The sequence below is a fragment of the Hirundo rustica genome, chromosome 4 (assembly GCF_015227805.2).
Source record: "Hirundo rustica isolate bHirRus1 chromosome 4, bHirRus1.pri.v3, whole genome shotgun sequence".
Classification (NCBI taxonomy): Eukaryota; Metazoa; Chordata; class Aves; order Passeriformes; family Hirundinidae; genus Hirundo; species Hirundo rustica.
The window spans coordinates 49,123,555-49,142,571 of record NC_053453.1 but is presented as its reverse complement, the minus strand read 5'-3'; the positions used below and the strand labels follow the sequence as shown (position 1 = coordinate 49,142,571).

The 19,017-nt window shown below is 42.3% G+C and overlaps 1 protein-coding gene across 10 annotated transcripts in view; it reads right to left on the bottom strand.

Moving 5' to 3' along the window:
- The window catches only part of GSG1 (germ cell associated 1), a 39,660-nt gene that overhangs the window by 2,204 nt on the left and 18,439 nt on the right, over nt 1–19,017 (bottom strand). Inside the window, exons 1-8 of one of the 10 annotated variants that reach the window (XM_040061151.2) lie at nt 11,688–11,951; nt 10,794–10,891; nt 5,149–5,467; nt 4,260–4,304; nt 2,721–2,795; nt 2,538–2,585; nt 374–526; nt 146–257 (exon numbers count right to left, since the gene is read on the bottom strand). In XM_040061151.2, coding sequence (XP_039917085.1) covers nt 146–257; nt 374–526; nt 2,538–2,585; nt 2,721–2,795; nt 4,260–4,304; nt 5,149–5,467 — 752 coding nt within the window. In that variant the 5' untranslated portion in view covers nt 10,794–10,891; nt 11,688–11,951. Of the gene's footprint in view, nt 1–145; nt 258–373; nt 527–2,537; nt 2,586–2,720; nt 2,796–4,259; nt 4,305–5,148; nt 5,468–6,448; nt 6,709–7,530; nt 7,713–10,104; nt 10,148–10,793; nt 10,892–11,687; nt 11,952–19,017 lie in introns of those variants that run through there. The other 9 variants (XM_040061152.2, XM_040061150.2, XM_040061157.1 and 6 more) reach the window with 9 other exon arrangements.

The window sequence follows — 19,017 nt, the reverse complement described above, 5'->3', positions numbered from 1 at the left end:
TGAGGCAAAGACAGGAGATCAGTAGTAGGAAAACCATGGTACCCCTGTCTTTGGAACACACAGGTCAAGAAAGGAGGAGGAAGTGAGTAGCATGGCTGAAGTTCTAAAGGCTGCGGGGGTGAAAATGACTTCAGAGCTCACATACTAGAATGCCCAGCCATAGTCCCATGTGTGTGGTCTCCAGTCCTCTGGTCCCAAATTAACTGTTGCCTGGAAGACTTGACTGTACATCATATGTGCCACCATTCCAAGGAGACCTGGACACAAAGGACAAAGCAAAGTTACAGCAGGAACCAGAGCAGAATACTTCAGCCTTGTGTGGAAAAACAGGCTCTCCAGTGCTGAGATTCCAAGACTACAGTAATACACTTACCTGACAGCACTGAGGAGACAGCAGCAAAGGCATTTAGCTTCATCCCGCAGACAGGATTGCCAGTATGCAGAATTTCCACCATCAGGAGGATGAAGCTGATGAGCAGCAAGCTGATGTACAGCATCTCTGATCCCAGTGACAGCCAAAGGATTCCTGCCAGGAATACAGGATGAAACCATGTTCAAGGAAGAGTACTCCCCTCTCTTAACCCAGTCCTGAAAGGATGTCCTTTGGATAGAAGGGGACGAAGGAAAACAGAAAACAACCAAAAGCAATCTCTGCAGACTGTGAGCAAGGGATCAATGGATGCTGTCAGGGACAGAATGCCTGTCACAGAGGATGACTTGGCTCCTCTAGCATAGCAGAGCTGAGAGGAACTAAAATTCCCTCTATAAACAAGCCAGCATTATTCGTAAACCACAAGGAGGAAAGCAAAGAGGAAAAGACAGGGGAAGCTGATTTTATTAGCATTAAATCTAATGGTCATAGATGGGCCATGAACACATCTGGGCTCTAATCACAACAATGTAAGCAAACAACTTTTAACCTGGGACTCAACTAATTAAGAACTATATGGTGCATCCATGACTGTCTGACATGGCCTCTGGAATTCAGGAAACTTCTTGCAAGCCTGTATTTCTCACTGAAACCCCAATTAAAATGAAAGTACATTCCTCGGGATTGATCCAGTCAGGGCAGTAACATTGACCACTCACCCTGCTTCTTGAACAGAGTGCAGGTACTTTCATGTTGGGATTTTGAATGGGATTTAAGTGATATCAGAGTGCACAGCTGAGCTGAGTTCTACAGCTGTGCAGTGAGAAATGAAGGAGAATGAAGAAAGGTACTCTGTAATGCTGGGCTGTGGAAAAGCACAGGATTCACTGAGGAAGAAACATAAATCTGAAAAATGAAACAGCACTGTGAACACTAATGTTAGCAACTATTAATGGCTGTAGAGGAGACATTCAGCTAGAGAAAAGGAGTGTGAAGAAAACCCTCATTAATGTGGCACTGACTTGAATACTCAACTTCATTAGTGCCATAGAGTCACCCAGATCTTTAGCAGAAATAGATGAGCTGCATTCCCTGTTTAAAAGAGCTGGCTTGCTTGCTGCAGCACCATCAAGGAGAATGCTTCATTAAAGGTCAGACTGTTAAAAGTATTCTGGAGGTTGCAGGCACCTCACATACACAGAGACCTCTGCATCATTTTTCTTATGAGTCCAGGCTTCCCACTGATGATGTGTAATTTGGTCTTGCAATGTTGCCTGTGTATTGTGGAGCTGCTCTGCCCACACCCAGCTCAGCCAGCCCATCCCACAATCAGCAGTCATACCACCTTGTCCAGTGCTAACCCAGCTATGCAGCAGCACCTGCACCAGTCATGTTAAGATGATACTTTGTGTAGGAAGGGGTGAAAACTGTGCTTGCAAATCCCCAGCATTTATTATGCCCTTGCTCTAAGGGTTTGAATGCTGACACAGGCTCTTCACCCCAGGCCTTCCCCTTCACATATTAACATCTTCTGAAACGACTTGCCACCAGCCTCCATCTCAGGGAATAGTTAGCAAGCCCACACCAATTGAAAAGCCTTCATTAAGCAGAATCTCCCTAGGATATGTACACTTACATCAAAGTATACTGAAGTTATCCACAGAGTGACTTGAAACATGTGACAATAACAGAAGGGATGATCTCTCCTACCCAAATGTAGTTTTGTATTTAATGAGGCAGGGACTTCACCTTAAAAGTATAACTTTCAGATGTCCTGTAAGAGGGGATTCAGCTTTTAGATCCTTCATAACAGACCCCAAAATTGAAGCACTGAGTTAACATGTAGCCTATGGAAGGGACTGCCCTGAGGCTGCATCCATTCTCTTCCCCTTTATTTCAGCAAGATGATAACCCCAGACCAGGTAACTTACTACAAAGAGACAAATCCTACTTCATACTGGAGGGAATCTGAGGTTTCTAGCACTGGCTTCACAAATGGCAGTGGTTTATGTGAACATCTGGGAGGAAATCTTTGCTCTTTTAGCAACCACAAGGATTTCATGCCTGGCTCTTTGGGGACTCACCCTGCTGTCCCCACACAGGCAAGTTCCCTGTCCCGAGGAGGTGCACTGTACAGCTATAGTGAAATACAGGGATTTGCTCTTACCTCTCTCTGCTGGTGGTGAAAGCTCAATAAAGCTGCGGCATTTCTCTTCTGAAACACAAAACCAAATCTTTCAGTTTATAAAACAATGCAGGGAACGTAGTGGAAAAGAAAATCTCTTCATCTCATTCTCTTTTCAGTGCATACATCCAGTCATCCCTGAATCTACCCATCAGACCTTCTCACCTCTGGGCTTTTTCTGTCTGTCTTTCCAGATCTTCACTGAAGCAAAGGATGAGAAGGCAACATTTGCCTGCAAAACTAGAAATGGCCTTTTCAGAAAAAAAGGTTCAGCAATTTGTAAATCTTACTAGCCTCTGCTGAATATAGCAATCTGTTGCTATTCATTAGAACATTACTGATGATCAGGTCTATTAAGGGTGTAGCTTGTAACAGACTGCAGATCCACCAGTTCTGCTGAATTCCCACACACCCTAATCTCAGAAGAGCATTTCTAGCACTGCTTCTCAAAGAAGAAAGCAAAAAAACAACTTCCCAAGTGAAATACTTTGTGACAAAGATGAAAGTCCCCCTTCTGTGGCAGAGACTCATACAGAAATGTGGTCATTGGTCCTCACATTTTAGGCACGCGATTTCAACAAATTGTGTTATTATTTGCTTTGGCTTTTTATGTTGGCCAGGTGCAAACTACTGTCTCAGCTGAGGGTCCATCATTATTATGTGTAAGCCTCTGTCCCTGAGTACTGCATTCCCGCATTACTGCATTTGAGGGTCCTCTCCTCCACTTGGCATAGTTATCTTCTCCCAGACATTTCCACTTCATGTAAGAATCTCATTTTCTTAATTTCTACCCCCAGTTCTAATCTTTCCAAATCTCCTGTGTTACTTCTGTCATCCACAGCTCTCAGGATGATACCCAGTTTAGTGCCATCTGTGGATCTCATTAACTTGCAATTTGCTACTTCACCTAGAACTTTAATGAGGATATTGAGTAATGGCTCATCTAAATTGATCCTGAGATTAGCCTGAATAATGAAATTCTGTCTCCAGCTCGACTGAAATTCCTTTTGTTCAGAGCAGTCACTTTTTTGTTGTTTTTATTGTCTATGCAGTTGCTTCAAAGATGCACAGTTGTGGGTGGGTTGTGCTTGATTTACAGGAAGCAGGAGACTGAGACTGACTGTGCTTCTACCCCGTGCTCCATCCCGTGTTCTGCTGCAATTCAGATGTTACATACTCTCTGTGTTCCTTCAGGCACTGGGGTTATTCCAGGACTGCCCAGTGGACAGAAAAGTTGTTTAGAGAAATCAGTTGAGGGATGTAGTTTCATTCCCACAAGCATCATGGAAACACAACCGAACCCAAACCAGTCCGAAACACATCTCCTTGCACAGCCTGTCTGGAAATGCTCATAACAAAAAGCAGCCCACTTGTTAGGACATGAGTGTTTCAAGCATTCTCTTCTGCTCCAACACCTCCTTCTGTCCACTTTTCTTCACCAGTTATTTACTTTCAAACTCTGACAGCAACAGAAATGAAATATACTATACTGGAAGGATGGCTTGGTTAAAGAAGGTGAGACATTTGTACTTGGGCAGAGCTGAAGAGAGGGTGGTGGGCTCAGGGGAATGGCCCTGATGAAAGTGACTTTCATCACTCTATCTTTACATACAAATCTGTGTGTTGACCACCTTCTGGATTAGTTCTGATCCTTGATGTGTGTGCCAGGCAGTAAAGGGCATCTGAGCACTGCAGAGCACCCACCTGTGCTAGTGTGGCACAGGTTCCAGCAGAAGGACTTGAGCAGATCTGGGCAAGAACAAATCAAGGATGAAGGAAAGCACCAAAGGGTTCTAGTACAGGTTGCATAACCAGTCCCTGGCACTTCAGGATTTACAGTGCCAGTCCCACATGGTCAAAAATCACAAATGAAACTTGTCACAATATCATGGAAACTAAAAACAATTACAATATTGCAGCTCTAATCCTCAGGCCAATCTGCCTCCTAGCTTTAGTTCCTTTGGGTTCAGATCCTCCAGGTTTTCTCTGTATCTATAATATAGTAATTCTTTTTCTCTGTTTTTTTTTTTTTTTTTTTTTTTTTTTTTTTTTTTTTTTTTTTTTTTTTTTCCCCCCCAAGAAAATCCCAGTCTGTTTAATAACATAAAACTACTCTGTTTGGTGATTTAAGAACACCAACTATTGTAGTCCTCACAGTGATAACTAAAAATTAACATCTGCATAAAATCACTGTACTTAAATTTCTGAGAGGACATGTACAAATTTGCTCTAAAGAGCATAAAGTAAACTGGGTATAGGAATGGAGATATGGGGAAAGGGAAAAGGGTCATGGAAGTTCCCATCAGGATGAACACTGCCATCATAAAGTCACTGCCATCACCACTACCACTTGCACTTCACAGCCCTTATTTCCAGGCCAAAGGGCACATCAGAGACAACCATTCTCCATTTCCCTGCTCCGTGAACATTCCAGCGAAGGACAGAAATATACTGACCGCACCAGTACATAGGGCTGATGCCATCTAGGAAAAATAAGACTTTCCAACTGTTCTCAGCCTCCCACCTTTCAGTTTCAAACTTCTGTGGAGTAAATACAAGGCAATAAGTTGTGGCTGCCTGAGCAACACACTACCTGCCCCTTCCATGCTCTCTTCACAGGAAAGCCACATCCCTGCGTGGAAGTATCTGAAGGCAAAGCGGTCATCTCCAGTCTCCCAGCTGTAGTGCACTGTGTCCTCAGACGAAACATTGCTTGCATCTGCACCAGATGGCATGGGGACACCCACACACTGGGAGGCTTTGCTCTTCCCACACAAAGGCTTGGGTACTTTCTGGGTCCCAGTGCACCAGTAGCTGCCCAGCAAGGCTGTGGTGGAGAGGGTGAGAGCCAACAGGTTCAGGATGACAGCCAGGAAAGTACGGTGCAGTGGCAGTCCCTTCAGCAGCTCCATCTACAACACACAAATAGGAGAGACCATCACACTGGCCATTTGTCCCACACAGCCTTATGAATCCCACCTTCTCCCAGTATGCATCTGTGGGGAGGGGTTATAAGCACTCTGCCCTCCTCACAACATTCCAACAGCTCACCCAGCATGGAAGGACCCTTTCTTGAAAGCCAGAGCAGTGGACCAATAGGTCAGCTTCAACCATTTCAAAGTGTGCTGAATAACTGTACTGGGGAAGAGAGTGTGACATAGCAGGGCTGAGTGCACTGAGGTGTCTGAGCACATGAGCAAAATGAAAGGAACATCACGTTAATCCGCCTTTACATGAAATACAATGAACGTGCTCTCCAACTAAATAAGAAATCTTGCAACCAAGTGTCTCAAAACACTTTTTTAAGCAGTTCATTGCTGTACCTAGGGAGGTAGAGAGTATAGTGATTTCTCAGTGGGAAAAGGCAGGAAAATGTTCCCATATCGCGGAAGGTCACATGTCAGAGCAGCGACTGGCTCAGAGGGGACACCCAGCTATCCAGACCTGGCATCTTAAGTACAAGCCACAGAGCAGCACCTTCCACCTGAGTTCTCATCTGCACATCAGAAATTTGGTGGGGTGGTGGGATGACACATCTCTCCTTTGGCCCACAAAGTGCCAAAGGTTTTTTTTTCCTATAAGAGTGAATGTTGCCACAAGCATTCTTACTGATTTCATCTCGTCATTAAAAGTAATTCAGAAAGCAGCTTGTGAACTAGGGACTGTCTCACTCTGAGGGAAGATGAAAACTTTAGGGTTCCTGCAAAACCTTGCGCTGATTCCTGAGAACCCCAAAATATCACTCCATAGATTAATTAGATGCCATGTACCCACACATCAACTTCCATGTAATCAATGCATATCTCTTCCCACGTGGTACTCCCTTATGTTTGGCACAACTTCATCCAGATACTCCCACCCTTTCCTATTTATGACTCTGAAAATCTATTTACCCGTAACTAGATTCAGCTTGTACAGATGCTGCCTGCTGCTGGTCCTCTTCACTTTGGCTGACTCATGCAATGTTGAATGTGTGAGAAAGACCCAGCATCCTACATTCTGGACATCATTATAAATAAACAATACACAATGCAGTTTTGCATTGTTTGTGACTATGCCACAGATAAAAGTGGTGCAGTTAGAGTAATTTTTTCTGCTAACCAGCAAGCTTGGATACATGGTCAACAAAGAAGATGCTGAAGCTCCTCTTGAAAAACAGGACCTTATTAGCATCTCATCACAATGAGAAAGCAGTGCCTGACCCCAAAAACCATCATTGAAAGCAAAAAAATACTCAGCTCCTGAAATTTTCCAGTATTGTTTCATCCCCTGGCTTCTTTTGTCTCTTCACCAGGATATTTCTTTCTGCACCCTAGAGATGGCAACGTCCTAGTGATGCCATAACTAATGGCTTTCATGACTTGAAGACGTGTTAAATATCACCATTTTTGCAGAGCAGACACCTACTAAGAAGAGTACAAGATTAGTGTCAAATTTCTCACTGAAAGTTTTTTTGGTGGAAAATTTGGCTTATCACTGAAAAGGAAATAACAGACAAAATTGCTCTTCTCAAAAACATAATTTTTCACCTGAAAACTGAAACCTTCAGCACACAAAATTTTTCAGTTTTTCATCAATGCTTAATTATAAGATTTTCTGTCATCAGATTTTGGGTTGCCAACACTTTTATTTAACAAAAAAATTCCACTCACAATATTTACAAAAATCATCTTTCTAATTTAAATCTTCAGTAGTGGGAAAAATATTCTCTCCAGTTGATTTATGACAGTAGTCGAAAGGCCATATAATTTCAGGAAGAGTGCTAAGGAAAAGACATAAAAAATACAAGAAACAAATGAGTCAGAAGTAGGAAGTGGATCAAGGATGCAGAAGACTTATGGAATGAGAAGCAAATCTGAACTACTTCCTGAAACCATTGTTAGAAAAAACTTCCCTCCACAAAAGCCAAGCACTCACCGATAATAACCAGCCATAATATCTAGGTAGCCCCTAAAGGAATGATAGTTGAATTTACCTTAGCAGCAAATCTTTGAAGTCCTGTTAATTTGGATGAACAGCACAGAAACGGGACTCATGCTTTGTCTGCTGTTTTGTTCATCTCCATATCCTCCAAGAAACACAATTGCTGTGAAATCCCTTCCTCCTTTGTCTGGTCCCCTCCTCCTTTGCCTCGCCAGTGATTATTAAATGCTGTCCTTCTGATCAGCAGCTGTTTTGTGGAAAATGGTCATTTTGTAATCCACAAGGCAATCACAGCACAGCTGCTCTGGGAGATTATATGGGAAGCAATTGATGCTGCGGGTTGGGATTAAGTGCAGAAGAGTGACCTGTATTAACTGAGTAGAAAGTTTCCTTAAAACACTGAAAGATTCCAGCCATCCCCATGTGGCAGCTATTTGGGAGCTTGTATGGAGGAAAATGGTAGCTTTGGCCAACGCTGCAGGGGAGGAGCAACCTTAGCTTGGAAACTGCCAGCACCCTTGGCATAAGGTCACCCCTTGCACTGTGCACTGTCTCAAAGTGGCAAATACCAAAGGCATCCCAGCCCTAGGATATCTTCCTGCCCACACCTAATAGTTGCAGAAAGGGCAGAATTTAAAAAAAAAAAAAAAAATCAGGAGAGGAAAGTTTATGTGACTGCATCTCCTCTGGGGACTGAGGATTTCAGTCCCTGAAGGGATACCAATACAGCTCTCCTCATGAGCACTGGAAATTTTGATGCCTAAAGGAGCTCCTTAGCAGAAGAACTGCTAAGGGGCAGATTGACAGCATGACATCACTACCAAGAAGGAGGTATTTGAAACAGCAACAAGTCAAGCCAATAGTCAAAGCATAGGAGAATGAGGTAGATTGTCAGTGTCACTTCTGGTGTCAGCTTTTACCAAAATGTGAAGGTCACTGGGAATCCCAACTTGTTCACATTGGATGAATTTGGAAACTTAGTAAGGAGACAGATTCACATTCACACCAAGTCCACACTGAGCTCTTGTCTGAATGTTTAAAGGCTCTCAAAATACCTGTGTGGTATCAAACCCATGAAAAGTAAGAAGGACATCAACTCTCATGAGAATGTACTAGATGCCATGGAGCAGAGCTGCACTGAATCAAACTGCAAGGGAGAGAAGCATCCCACAGGAAGACATCCTGTCCTCCCCACAAGCACATTGCCCAGTACCAAGCAGGTGAAACTCGCACCACCACTAGGAGGGAATGAGGCAGATTCCCTGCATACTGCTCTGCCAAGACAGAGGAAACCAGTGGTCCATCCATTCTCATCCCTCATGTCCCACACCAGAGCCCACAGGCAAGGGGCAGGTGCAGAAATAGCTCTGGGTGACTGCACAGACTGTGACAGCCCCACGCAGCACGGGCAGCAGACAGAGAAGTTCACAGTCCAGTACATGAGTTGTGCTATCCCAGGCTCCTGACCCTTCCTGCCCTGGGCAGAATGGGCAGTAGCTCTGTGGTTATTTTAATCCCAGTCGCTGCATAAACTCCTCTAATATAGATAAGCATTTCTGAGATGGAGTAAGTGAAAGCAATGCTAAATGTCCCCATTCTCCATGGACTGCCTGCAGGCTTTTGATTAATAAAAAGGTTCTGTTTGAAACAGATATACTTAATTTACTGAAGTAGGTAGAACAACAGCTGATTCCATTTAAAAGGGGAGTGATTTCTTTTTCTTTCTTTTTTTCAGTCTGTTCGCATTTGGACATGTTAAATTTAACTTCTAAATGCTCAGTTAAAAAAAAAACAAAAACAAAACAAAACAAAAACAAACAAACAAAAAAAGGCCTGGTTTACAAGCTCAAAAATAGATCAAGTTTAAGTCCATCTGTACTGATAATCCTTAACACCTTTCCAATGTTAAGCTTGTTTAGAGTATCATTAAAACCCAAGATTGTCTGTCAGTTTCTAAAGCTGGGTTCATGGCATATATATCAATGAAATTAAATTGAATTAGTTTTGTGTGGATAAGAATTCATGTTGGGAAATAAATTAATCAGAAATATGTTATGGTTTAAAAAATATGCTTATAGCAGATTTAATATTCTGAATAATGGCAGATATCTATCCTTCCAGAAGATGGCAATCTTTCTCTAGTCATCTTTTCGGGAGTCTCTCCTGCTCACGTGTATGCTGGGGGGAAACAACATCTAAGTTTAAACTTATATTGCTTCCCTTGAAATTCCTTCCCCCCCCCTCCCCCACCTCTTTCTTTTTTTATGAACACAAACTCTTTACTTTGACTCTGAAATGGGGTGTATGTCTGTCTCTTGGAGTTATCTGAGGCTGGGAACACTTGAAATCACTGGGGGAAAAAAAAGAGGAATGATTGCAGGAGCGTAGCTTTTGCTCACCTTCTGCCCTGTGTGAAACTACTCTTTCTAACACTCTTCACAATGTTTTGTCAAGTATCACATTAAATTTCCCCAGACTATTACACACGACTCACAGAACACCAACACCAGAGCATGTTTCCTGATGTTCAACAAACTCCCCTTCACAAAATTATGGGGATTTTATCTGGTTTTGATTGTGGTTGGTTGGTTGTTTTTTTGTTTTTTATTTTCTATATTAACCTCACCTCAATCTCACATATTATAGACAGGAAAATCAAGCTGTATCTGTCTTTCACCCTTCTGTGCCTCCAGTTTTCTCCTCTTTGTATCTGATATTTCCCACCATAATTTGGCTTGGCTAGAGTTTTTGGATGTCTCTTTCTCTCTGAACTCAGCAGCAGCCAGTCTCTGGTGACTCATTTAAAGTTCACCCATTGAAGTAAACGCCGATAGGAGTTGATTTACTGTGCAAACAACCAAATGCTTGACATATAGAAACAAAACAAGGAAACAATATGCAAAACCCCCAAAATCTTTGCACAGCACCACTGTGAAGATAGCCAACTCTAAAGAAGCCTGAACATTGACAAGTGATGCATTTTTATCCTGGCTCTATCACCATCTACACCCCGGCTTGGGTGTATCCCGCCCCAAAGTGACAAATTCAACTCCCAGGGATGTTGGTGGAAAAGAAAGTCAAGGAGATCTTGCTAGATAGGCCCCCAAACTTGCAATATTTAACTGGTGGGTGTCAAGAGGCATACAACTCCCCATAGCCCCCCATGCAGTGATCCTCCAGGGATACCAGGGACCATTTGTTGTCCTGACATTAGATCTTCAGCTGACCTGAAGAGGAAAGGAGAGGAGGAAGGGTGGCTATTTACACCCATAGAGTCACTCTGTAAAAACTGGACAAAGACAGGCTCATACTCACCCCTCATTCCACACATTCCTCGCACATGACACTTCCCACAGCTCCTGTTTTTGCTGTTTTTACAGGAAGATCATTCAGAGCCACAGTCCCCTCCCTTACTGTCACACAGAAAGGAGAATGTCTCCTGAGTGACAGTGCCATGGAGAGAGCCAGACTTCTCAAACCCAGTGACAGACTGCAAATGCCAGATTTCTCCCTGAGCTCTGAATAATTCCGCTCAGATTGTAACATTTATTCAGCTGTTTGCATGATGCATTAACTCTTGCTCTGAAAATGACCTCACCAAGCATATTTTTTCTAGTCTAAGCACATTTAAAGGTGAATTCTGTTTTCAAAGATGATCAGCTTACATTGCTAGACTAAGAGTGTGGCAGAAATAAAGATTTAATTGGACTAAGTAAATGCATCTTAAAGATGGACAAACAAGTCAGTCAGTTTGGACCTAACTACTTTTTTTTTTTTTTTTTTTTTTCCTCAAAACAAGTCTTAGTTGGTTGGATTTTTTTTTCCCAATCTTTATGGTTGTCAGCCACTCAAAAAATGCACAGAAAGCAGACATAAAAAGAAAAAAAAAAATCAGATGCAGCAACAAAGACTTTGAAGACTCACTAGAGATTCTAGGTGTCCCAATTTCTGATTAGGAAATATAAAACTATATATTATATATAAGGCTAGGGGGTTGCTTTTCACAGAGTACTTAAACTCTAGGATGTGTTCACCTGAGCACACAGAAAAAAAAAGAAAAAAAAAGAAGAAGTATTTATGTAATTTAGCTAACCATAAACTGTAAACAGATAAGAAAACCACAAATTTATACATAGTTCTATAAGGATATTAAAGAGGTGCTAGTCCAGAAAAGGGTCTGTACAAAACTCCAAGTAGATAAACACTTACCTTATCCACTGCTCACTATTCCCATCTGCTCTTCTGAGGCATCCAGGGAAATACTATAAGATGATCATGGACTTGCCCCCATGTTTTTCTGTGTGACTGAACATGTAGTAGCCAAGAAATTCCATGACATCTGACCAGATGCTTTGAAATGTACCAAGTCTGTCATTTTATTGATGGTTTAATTCTTTCTGAGCTCGCTAAATCATCAGAGCACATTATATCAGCCTCTAGATTGGCAGGGCATCCACTTCTGCAGAAAGAGCCTTTGTAATTTGGTAGTCCTCTCTATGAAAATTGTTGCTACTTTTAAATCTGCCACTGACGAGATCTGCCTGTTACTACTCAGAATCACAAACACCCAGACTCAATGACTAGCACAGGCTCATGGGGTTTTTTATCATCAAGAGGAACCACTGCAACAACAGAGTCTCCTCTCAGACATAACAGAGCTCAAAGAACTTTGGTTAATCATTTCTAGGGATACACAGAACTCCTACCGGACCTATAGCACATATTTTATACAACTAACTGATATTGACTGTGCAACAGAATATGATGGAGAACCCATCACATCCTTAAAAAAGTTATTCCAATGATTAATTAACCTCATTCTTAAAATTTTGCTCTTGCTCTGTAAAGCAGTCTGCTTTAGTTTTCCAACCCAACCAGATTGCTCCAACACACAAATAAATACCCAGTGAAGTGATTTCCTAAAAATGTTATTGTAAGAGTCACAAATCAATGTGTTTCATTAGAGGCACACAGTGTGATCTAACAAGCTGGCTGGTGGCCCAAATTCCTAGTTCTGTACTTGGCTCTGACACATAATTTTCCCCTCCCATCGGCCAAGTCATTAGCTGTGCGTTTACATTGCAGTCAAAGTGGTGGCAATGATGGGGAGTAAACATTCAGTGCTTGTTTTAATTGGGTGTTGCTAGGAATTTCATTCCAGCAATATGGAGCACAATGCAGGGTACAAACCTAAGTCCAGAAACGGAGTAAACTTTGCTAAGTTCCACACTGCCATCACTGGATTGATAGCTCAAAATAGTCCTTTGTTTCCATACACTATAAAGTTGGGTCTTTGGAGTCATTCCCACAGATGCAAAGCTACAGCACAGGGGATCCTTGTTGATACTGGAATCAGCACAAAGACAGAGGGAGACAGTCTGTTTTGGTAATGACAAAATTTGAGGGCCTAAAATTAATCTGTGCAAAGAGTACTTCAGACATATACAGGTGATCTTGTAGTCAAGGATATGTTTAATATGTTTAAAAAAAAAAAAAAAATTAAACAATACAGTTAAACCACATTGCACTTTGATTTCACTCATGGAAATGAGAAAGCCAAAGCAACTGTTCTTTGCTTTAATTTATCTTTTCCTCCATTTCGCTATGGTGAATCAGAATAAGCAGAGTTAGAGGAAGCCTATAAAGATTATCTAATCAATCAATCTGCATCACTATGACCTTAGCACCCTGAAGAACTTCAAGCCTACTATTAAATATTTTGCAAGGGAGATACCGCTCCATCGTCCATCGTAAAATGTTACAAGGGAATAAAATATTTACTCCATTGTAAAATATTACAAGGGAATAAAGTCCCTTGTAATTTTTTTTTTTTTTTTCAATCAAATCACAACATAAACCAGAAAACTTTTCCATCTCTGCTAAATGCCATGGTGTCTATTCTGGATCTGATATACTTATCCACGTGGATCGTTCTCTCAAGGCCATTGGAGCTACATAGTTTATTAAAGTTCTACTCACGTGCTAGCATTTGAGGAACCAGTGCCTCAAAGGAAACATCTAAGCTAGCAGGAAAGGTTTGGAAATCTAAAAGACTGAGTAAGACAGAGAGTTAGCTTTTTTAAGTCAGGGCGTGGGAGGTGTTTTCGTTCTTTAGCTATTAAAAACTCCTTGCTTTGACAAGAAAAAAAAGGAGGAAGAGAAAACTGGGAGGGGAAGGATTAATGAATAAAGAGGCAGCATGGCACTAGATGCAGCAAGCATGGTGGCCAGAAGGCATGAGCAAATTTCTCAGGCTGGGTTCCCTGACAGAGCAGGGGTGGTAGCAAGCACAGATCAGAGGAGTCAAGGTCTAATATGCTGTCTGAAGAGAATAATGAGACCAGCTTTCCTTACAGTGCTGAGCAGAGGGGTTTTGCTACAGTGGCTGCTTTGAAAACAATCATACTAGATATTACAATTGCACCTTTTATCTTTCTGGATATCCTGATAATTATCCAGGATTAAGGACATCTCCTTTTTTCCTCAGATTTGATGTGGATCTGGGATTCCTTTCCATTCCTTTATGGCATTTTGGAGCTGTGGCTTCACAGACAGTCCTGCTATTGAGTCTAATCTTCATGACTCCTGCCTCCCATGGCCTTGCATGCTGTGGTGGGCAGCATGCTGAAGCTGCCTGTGCACCAGGGAGGAGACAGGTCACGACAGGGCAGTGGTGACACCAATCTGGGGCCCTGGCCCCATGCCTTGAAGGCCCAGTGGGAGCAGGGAATGCCAGGAGCAGAAGGTGTCACTGCCATGGGCATGGGGTGGATGCAGTACGTGTATGCTCTGCCAGGGGAGTTTCAGGGCACCCAGGCTTCCCTACAAGTCCTGAGGGAAAGGAGTGCCCCAGTTGCTGAAAACACAAACACAAAATATTTTGGAGACAGCCAGCAGAGAAATTGGGTGTCTGCCTCTCTTCTGCTGGTTTTTTTTTCTGTTGTTGTTTCTGGGTTTTGTTTTGTTTTTGTTTGTTTTGTTTTGTTTTGTTTTTTGGCTTTCTTTCGGTTGTTTTTTTTTTTTCTTTTCTCTCCCCTCCTCTCTCCACACCTCCCTGTTTCCTCATAGCCAGGTTTCCCATGCCCGGGCAGCCCCAGTTTCATACGTGGGGCATGGACATCAGTTCTCGAGGGTGACCCAGCCATGGAAAGGAGGGGGCCAGGCAGAGTGACAGCATCCTGACCCAAGGGAGGCCAGAATGAGATGACCCTGCAGTCACAGCCAGGGGCCTTTGTGCAAGTACATTATAATCTGTGTCTTAAATCAAGTGTTATTTTTTCCATCAGGTTCACAGTTAAAAAAAAAAAAAAAATATATATATATATATAAACAACCGTTCTTCCTAGCCCCATCATTTTTTCTAAGCAGGCTCAAGATGCAATATCTCAAAACCTCATTATTTAGCCAACTTTGTGGGAGCCTTTGTCATAGACAGCAAAAGATCTGTTTCTGACAGAAAAAGTGTGATTTATTTTAATGCAAGACATTGCTCAAAATGTGGTTTATTTGGTTTATCTAAAAAAAAAAAAAAGTAATTAGGATTTTTTGTAATGTGGATAAAGCAGAATATTCCTTTGCCAGGCTTGTTCTCAAGAAATAGCCAAGTGGTCTTGACTGAAATTAAAAACAAAACCAAAAAGGACCCAATAGAACTACTGAAGCAGGCATGAGCTAGATAATGTTGGTTTCAAGTTTGGCAAAGGCAAAAGCAACCAAAGCCAAACCATGTGATGGAATGTCAAGTGACTGTTATAATAAAGAGGCAACACTACCAGCAATGTCTGCTGTGTTCTGTGCACCCATAAACATGCTAATCTCAACCGTTAGTCTTTACCAGATAGCCAAGGACTATTATTGCTGAGCTTTACAACTAAGCACTAAGCATTGTGGCTAAACAGCCTAACTGAACAAGAATTATTTGCCATCACCTAATAATGTAAGCATGAAGGCAGGGAAGCCCAGCTAGCATGTTACCACAGGCAGAACTTAAAGAAATTAGGTCAGGAAGAATGGAAAGAAAACTTCAAAAACCTCTTACAAACAGTGAAAAGTAGTCCTCTGTGGTACAGTTTCTTATGGGAAAGAAAGGATGCAGACTGGATAATGCACTGGAAAATGTATTTCAGGCAAGAATCTTGCAGGAATTGGGCTAGGCTAGAATGTAAAATAATGGACTGGATGAACTAGAAGATTTTCCAATCTCTAATTTCCATGGTTAAAAAAAAAAAAAAAAAATTGCCACAGTTTGCATTGCTTAAAATTCCTTCACACAAGTTATAGAATCTCTGAGTGATGCAGAATACGAGGCTGGAGCAAGAGAGGTGGATGTTTCCTGGATGACACAAAGAAGAAAGAAAAGAAGTCTTCAGCCTGGAAGAGGCTATGAAACTAGAAGATTGGCTGAAGAGAAAAGGAGGGAACAGAGCTCCGAGGAACGGCTCCCACCAGGCTGAAACATGGACGAGATACACTGAGGACACCATGGTGAAGATTAGGGGCTAGGTCAGTGGTAGAGTGGCTTTGAGAGCGCAGTGACACTGCCTAAGTACGCTGCCAGTCTTCAACTCTGGGTAAGAAGTGGGAAGGCTCAGATCCCTCTCTCTTCATGACTCTTCAATATTAGTTGTCACCAACGGATTTTTCAATTATCAGAACATTTTGGTTAGGGGCTTCTCTCCCACTATCCTCGTCCTTAAAACAAGAATTTTCTGTTTTGCTTTGGTTTGAACTCATATTTCAGAGGGTTGGATTAAAACAAGGGATTGAGGAGCTGGTCTTTCACTCCCATCCAGTGCTGGAAAACAAATATCCCCAATTACTCCCATCAGTCACGAAGCCTCACACACAGCTTTACCAAGGCACTGCAATTCTGACTTTCAACATCCCTAGCATTTCAGTTCACAACTGCATGCAGTGCAGGTCAGCCACGCCCCTTTCAAAGCAGGTCACTGGCCTGTGCTAGGGCCTTTTACCACTTCTGGTAAATATGTCTGTGTTGCAATCCTAAGGATACCCTTGGGCTCTGCTAAGGGACACCTGAAATCCAACCTTATTGAGCAATTCTCAATCAGCCCAAGGAGAGTTCAATCAATCCTACTGTACCACATTTATTATTCCAGCCTTGGAACAGCTCTAGAGCCAACACAGCAGGACTAGGAAAACAGCTCCCTCTGCAATCATCATGCTCCAGGTTTGGTACAAAGGTGACATGAGAAGTACAATATTGCTAAGATTCTAAATTAAACCATTATTGAGCTTACCGGCATTTCTTTCCACCCGCAGTCTGTTACAGACCTTAAATGTGTGCTTCATGGCTTTTTTGGAGCAGATCTGAAATGTTCCCCTCTCTTCATTGATTAAAATGCATTCTTTAATTATTAAATGAAAATTAAAAATGATAATGAACTTCTCCACAGACCTTCTTAGCTTTTTACAGCTTTTTACCTTTTACAGACCTTTTTACAGCTGGCTTAAACTCTGCACTGAAGATCTAGAGACTGTTCTTTCAAAAGCTCTTCTGAGATCCTCAAGAAGCTTTGAGATCCCCTAGACAGAAGAGCTACTGATGTCTTTTCATTGTTACTAAAGAAAAAACCTGTGGGTCACAGATCAAATCTGATAAGGTACAGGTTGTACCAGCACCAATTGCCGCCTTGGGGATGTATTCAGGAAAGCATAGGCAGAGGTGTCAGAGGAGCCATACATCCAATCTGGCTTTGATTACTGTATTTCCTAATGGGAAGATTCCTGTACTATTTCTTCTCCACCTTCCCAGGCAGTCACTGGTGTCCTGACTCAGACACCTGGGTCACCAGCCCATAACCAAAATGTACAGGCAAGGAAAGTGACCTGATGTCTGCAGGATCTTAGCCAGCTTATTCCACCACAGCTTGGAAAATATCCATGGCTTGGGGTGCCTATGTCCATCCCCAAAAAGCTTCTCTCTCTTTTTCTGAGCCTGGACCCTGCCTCAGCCACTAGGTTATGTGTAGGCGCTAAGACTTCCCGCAGAAGGGAGCAGTAGGAAATGCAGTGAGTGCCACTTCAATCTTCTGTCACAGAGGCAGATTTAATCAAGTGCTTTCCACAAAGCTGATTCCCTTTACAATTGTATGGAGGTTCTCACGGAGGCTTTCCCTGTAGTGGTCACACCTTTCAGGGACATAGATGCATCAGCTGGACACAGCAGATACCTGTTCTGACCCCATGCACAGCATTCACCCTTGGAGTTTCTCCTGCTCACATTGTGGCCATCATTTCTCTTGAATATCTGTCTTTTTAGGGTGACTTCCACACTGGACTGAAAAACTTCAGATGTCAAGGAATTTACTATCCCTAAACTGTCCCACTAGCTAACCAACCTCACAGTTCAGCGTGCACACCCTGTTTCTAGATGTTCTTCACCACCAGCCAGTGAGGTGACTTCTCTATTAACAACCTAAGCAGTTCAAGACATGCACAAGCCCTGACAGGCAATTTTCCATGTTGTTTGCATGCTTAGTGGCAAGTTTTGGCTTGTGGCAGCCAGTGTTCTCTGAACAACAGCAGGGTACCCTCCTAACAGCAGGATTGGCTCTGACAACATGGGTCAGGGCATCATTCCTAACAGATTATTTGGGCAAGGCTACCTTCTTTGGGGGAGAAGTTTTATTCAGATGGATGCTGTGTCACTTGCCCTCAGGTTCAGAGAACTAACCCTGGATCACTTTATTTATCAGTGTAGGTGTAACCTAGATTTCAACAAGACTTTTTATGCCAGCACTGTTTACTATTAGAAATCTATCTCTCAAGTGAAATATTTGTGGACTTTGATTAAGTCAGTTCCTAACTTTCTTTTACATAAACTATATTCTGAGTCCTTTCCAGTTTTTAGCATCCTTTGAGAACTTCAAACAGGGAAATAGAAGACCATACTCCAGCATGATCTCACCAGCCAAGCCTGTACTGCAGGCCCTTCCCAGCTTGCCTTCCTCTTATGAGCATAGCAGAAGGCACAAGTCCTCCTGTCCTCACCTGTGTACCTTATTTCCAGGGTCAGGAATCCTACAGATTTGTGCCAATTGGAGAATACATTGATCTTGTCCCTAATATGAGCTCCCAGAGGATCAAGACTTTAGACTAGAGTGCCAAATTATACTTCCACTGCTCAGCTTGGACACAGAAGTTAGTGGGGAAAAATGAAAATGTTGTCCCACTTACTATTCCCCTCATACATTTCAGAGTGACATCTTTCCTAATCTGTTGAGGTTTTTAGGCTGGAGATTATTTTCATTCCCATATCCTCTACAGTGGCACTGTGAGACAGGATACTGTCTCCAATCTCCCTGTCATGTCCCAATACACACTTTGCTATAAGAAGGTAGCCGTAGCATTTTGTTGTTCAAATGCACTTAAGAGATCCATCTGTGCAGTTTGAACTGACCTTACAGTTGTTGTCCTCCTCCCTGTCATTTATGTGATGTGCAAATATGGCACAAATTAAATTTTCCTGATAAATGACATCCAGAGATGATAAAAGATGACATCCATAGGAACACCA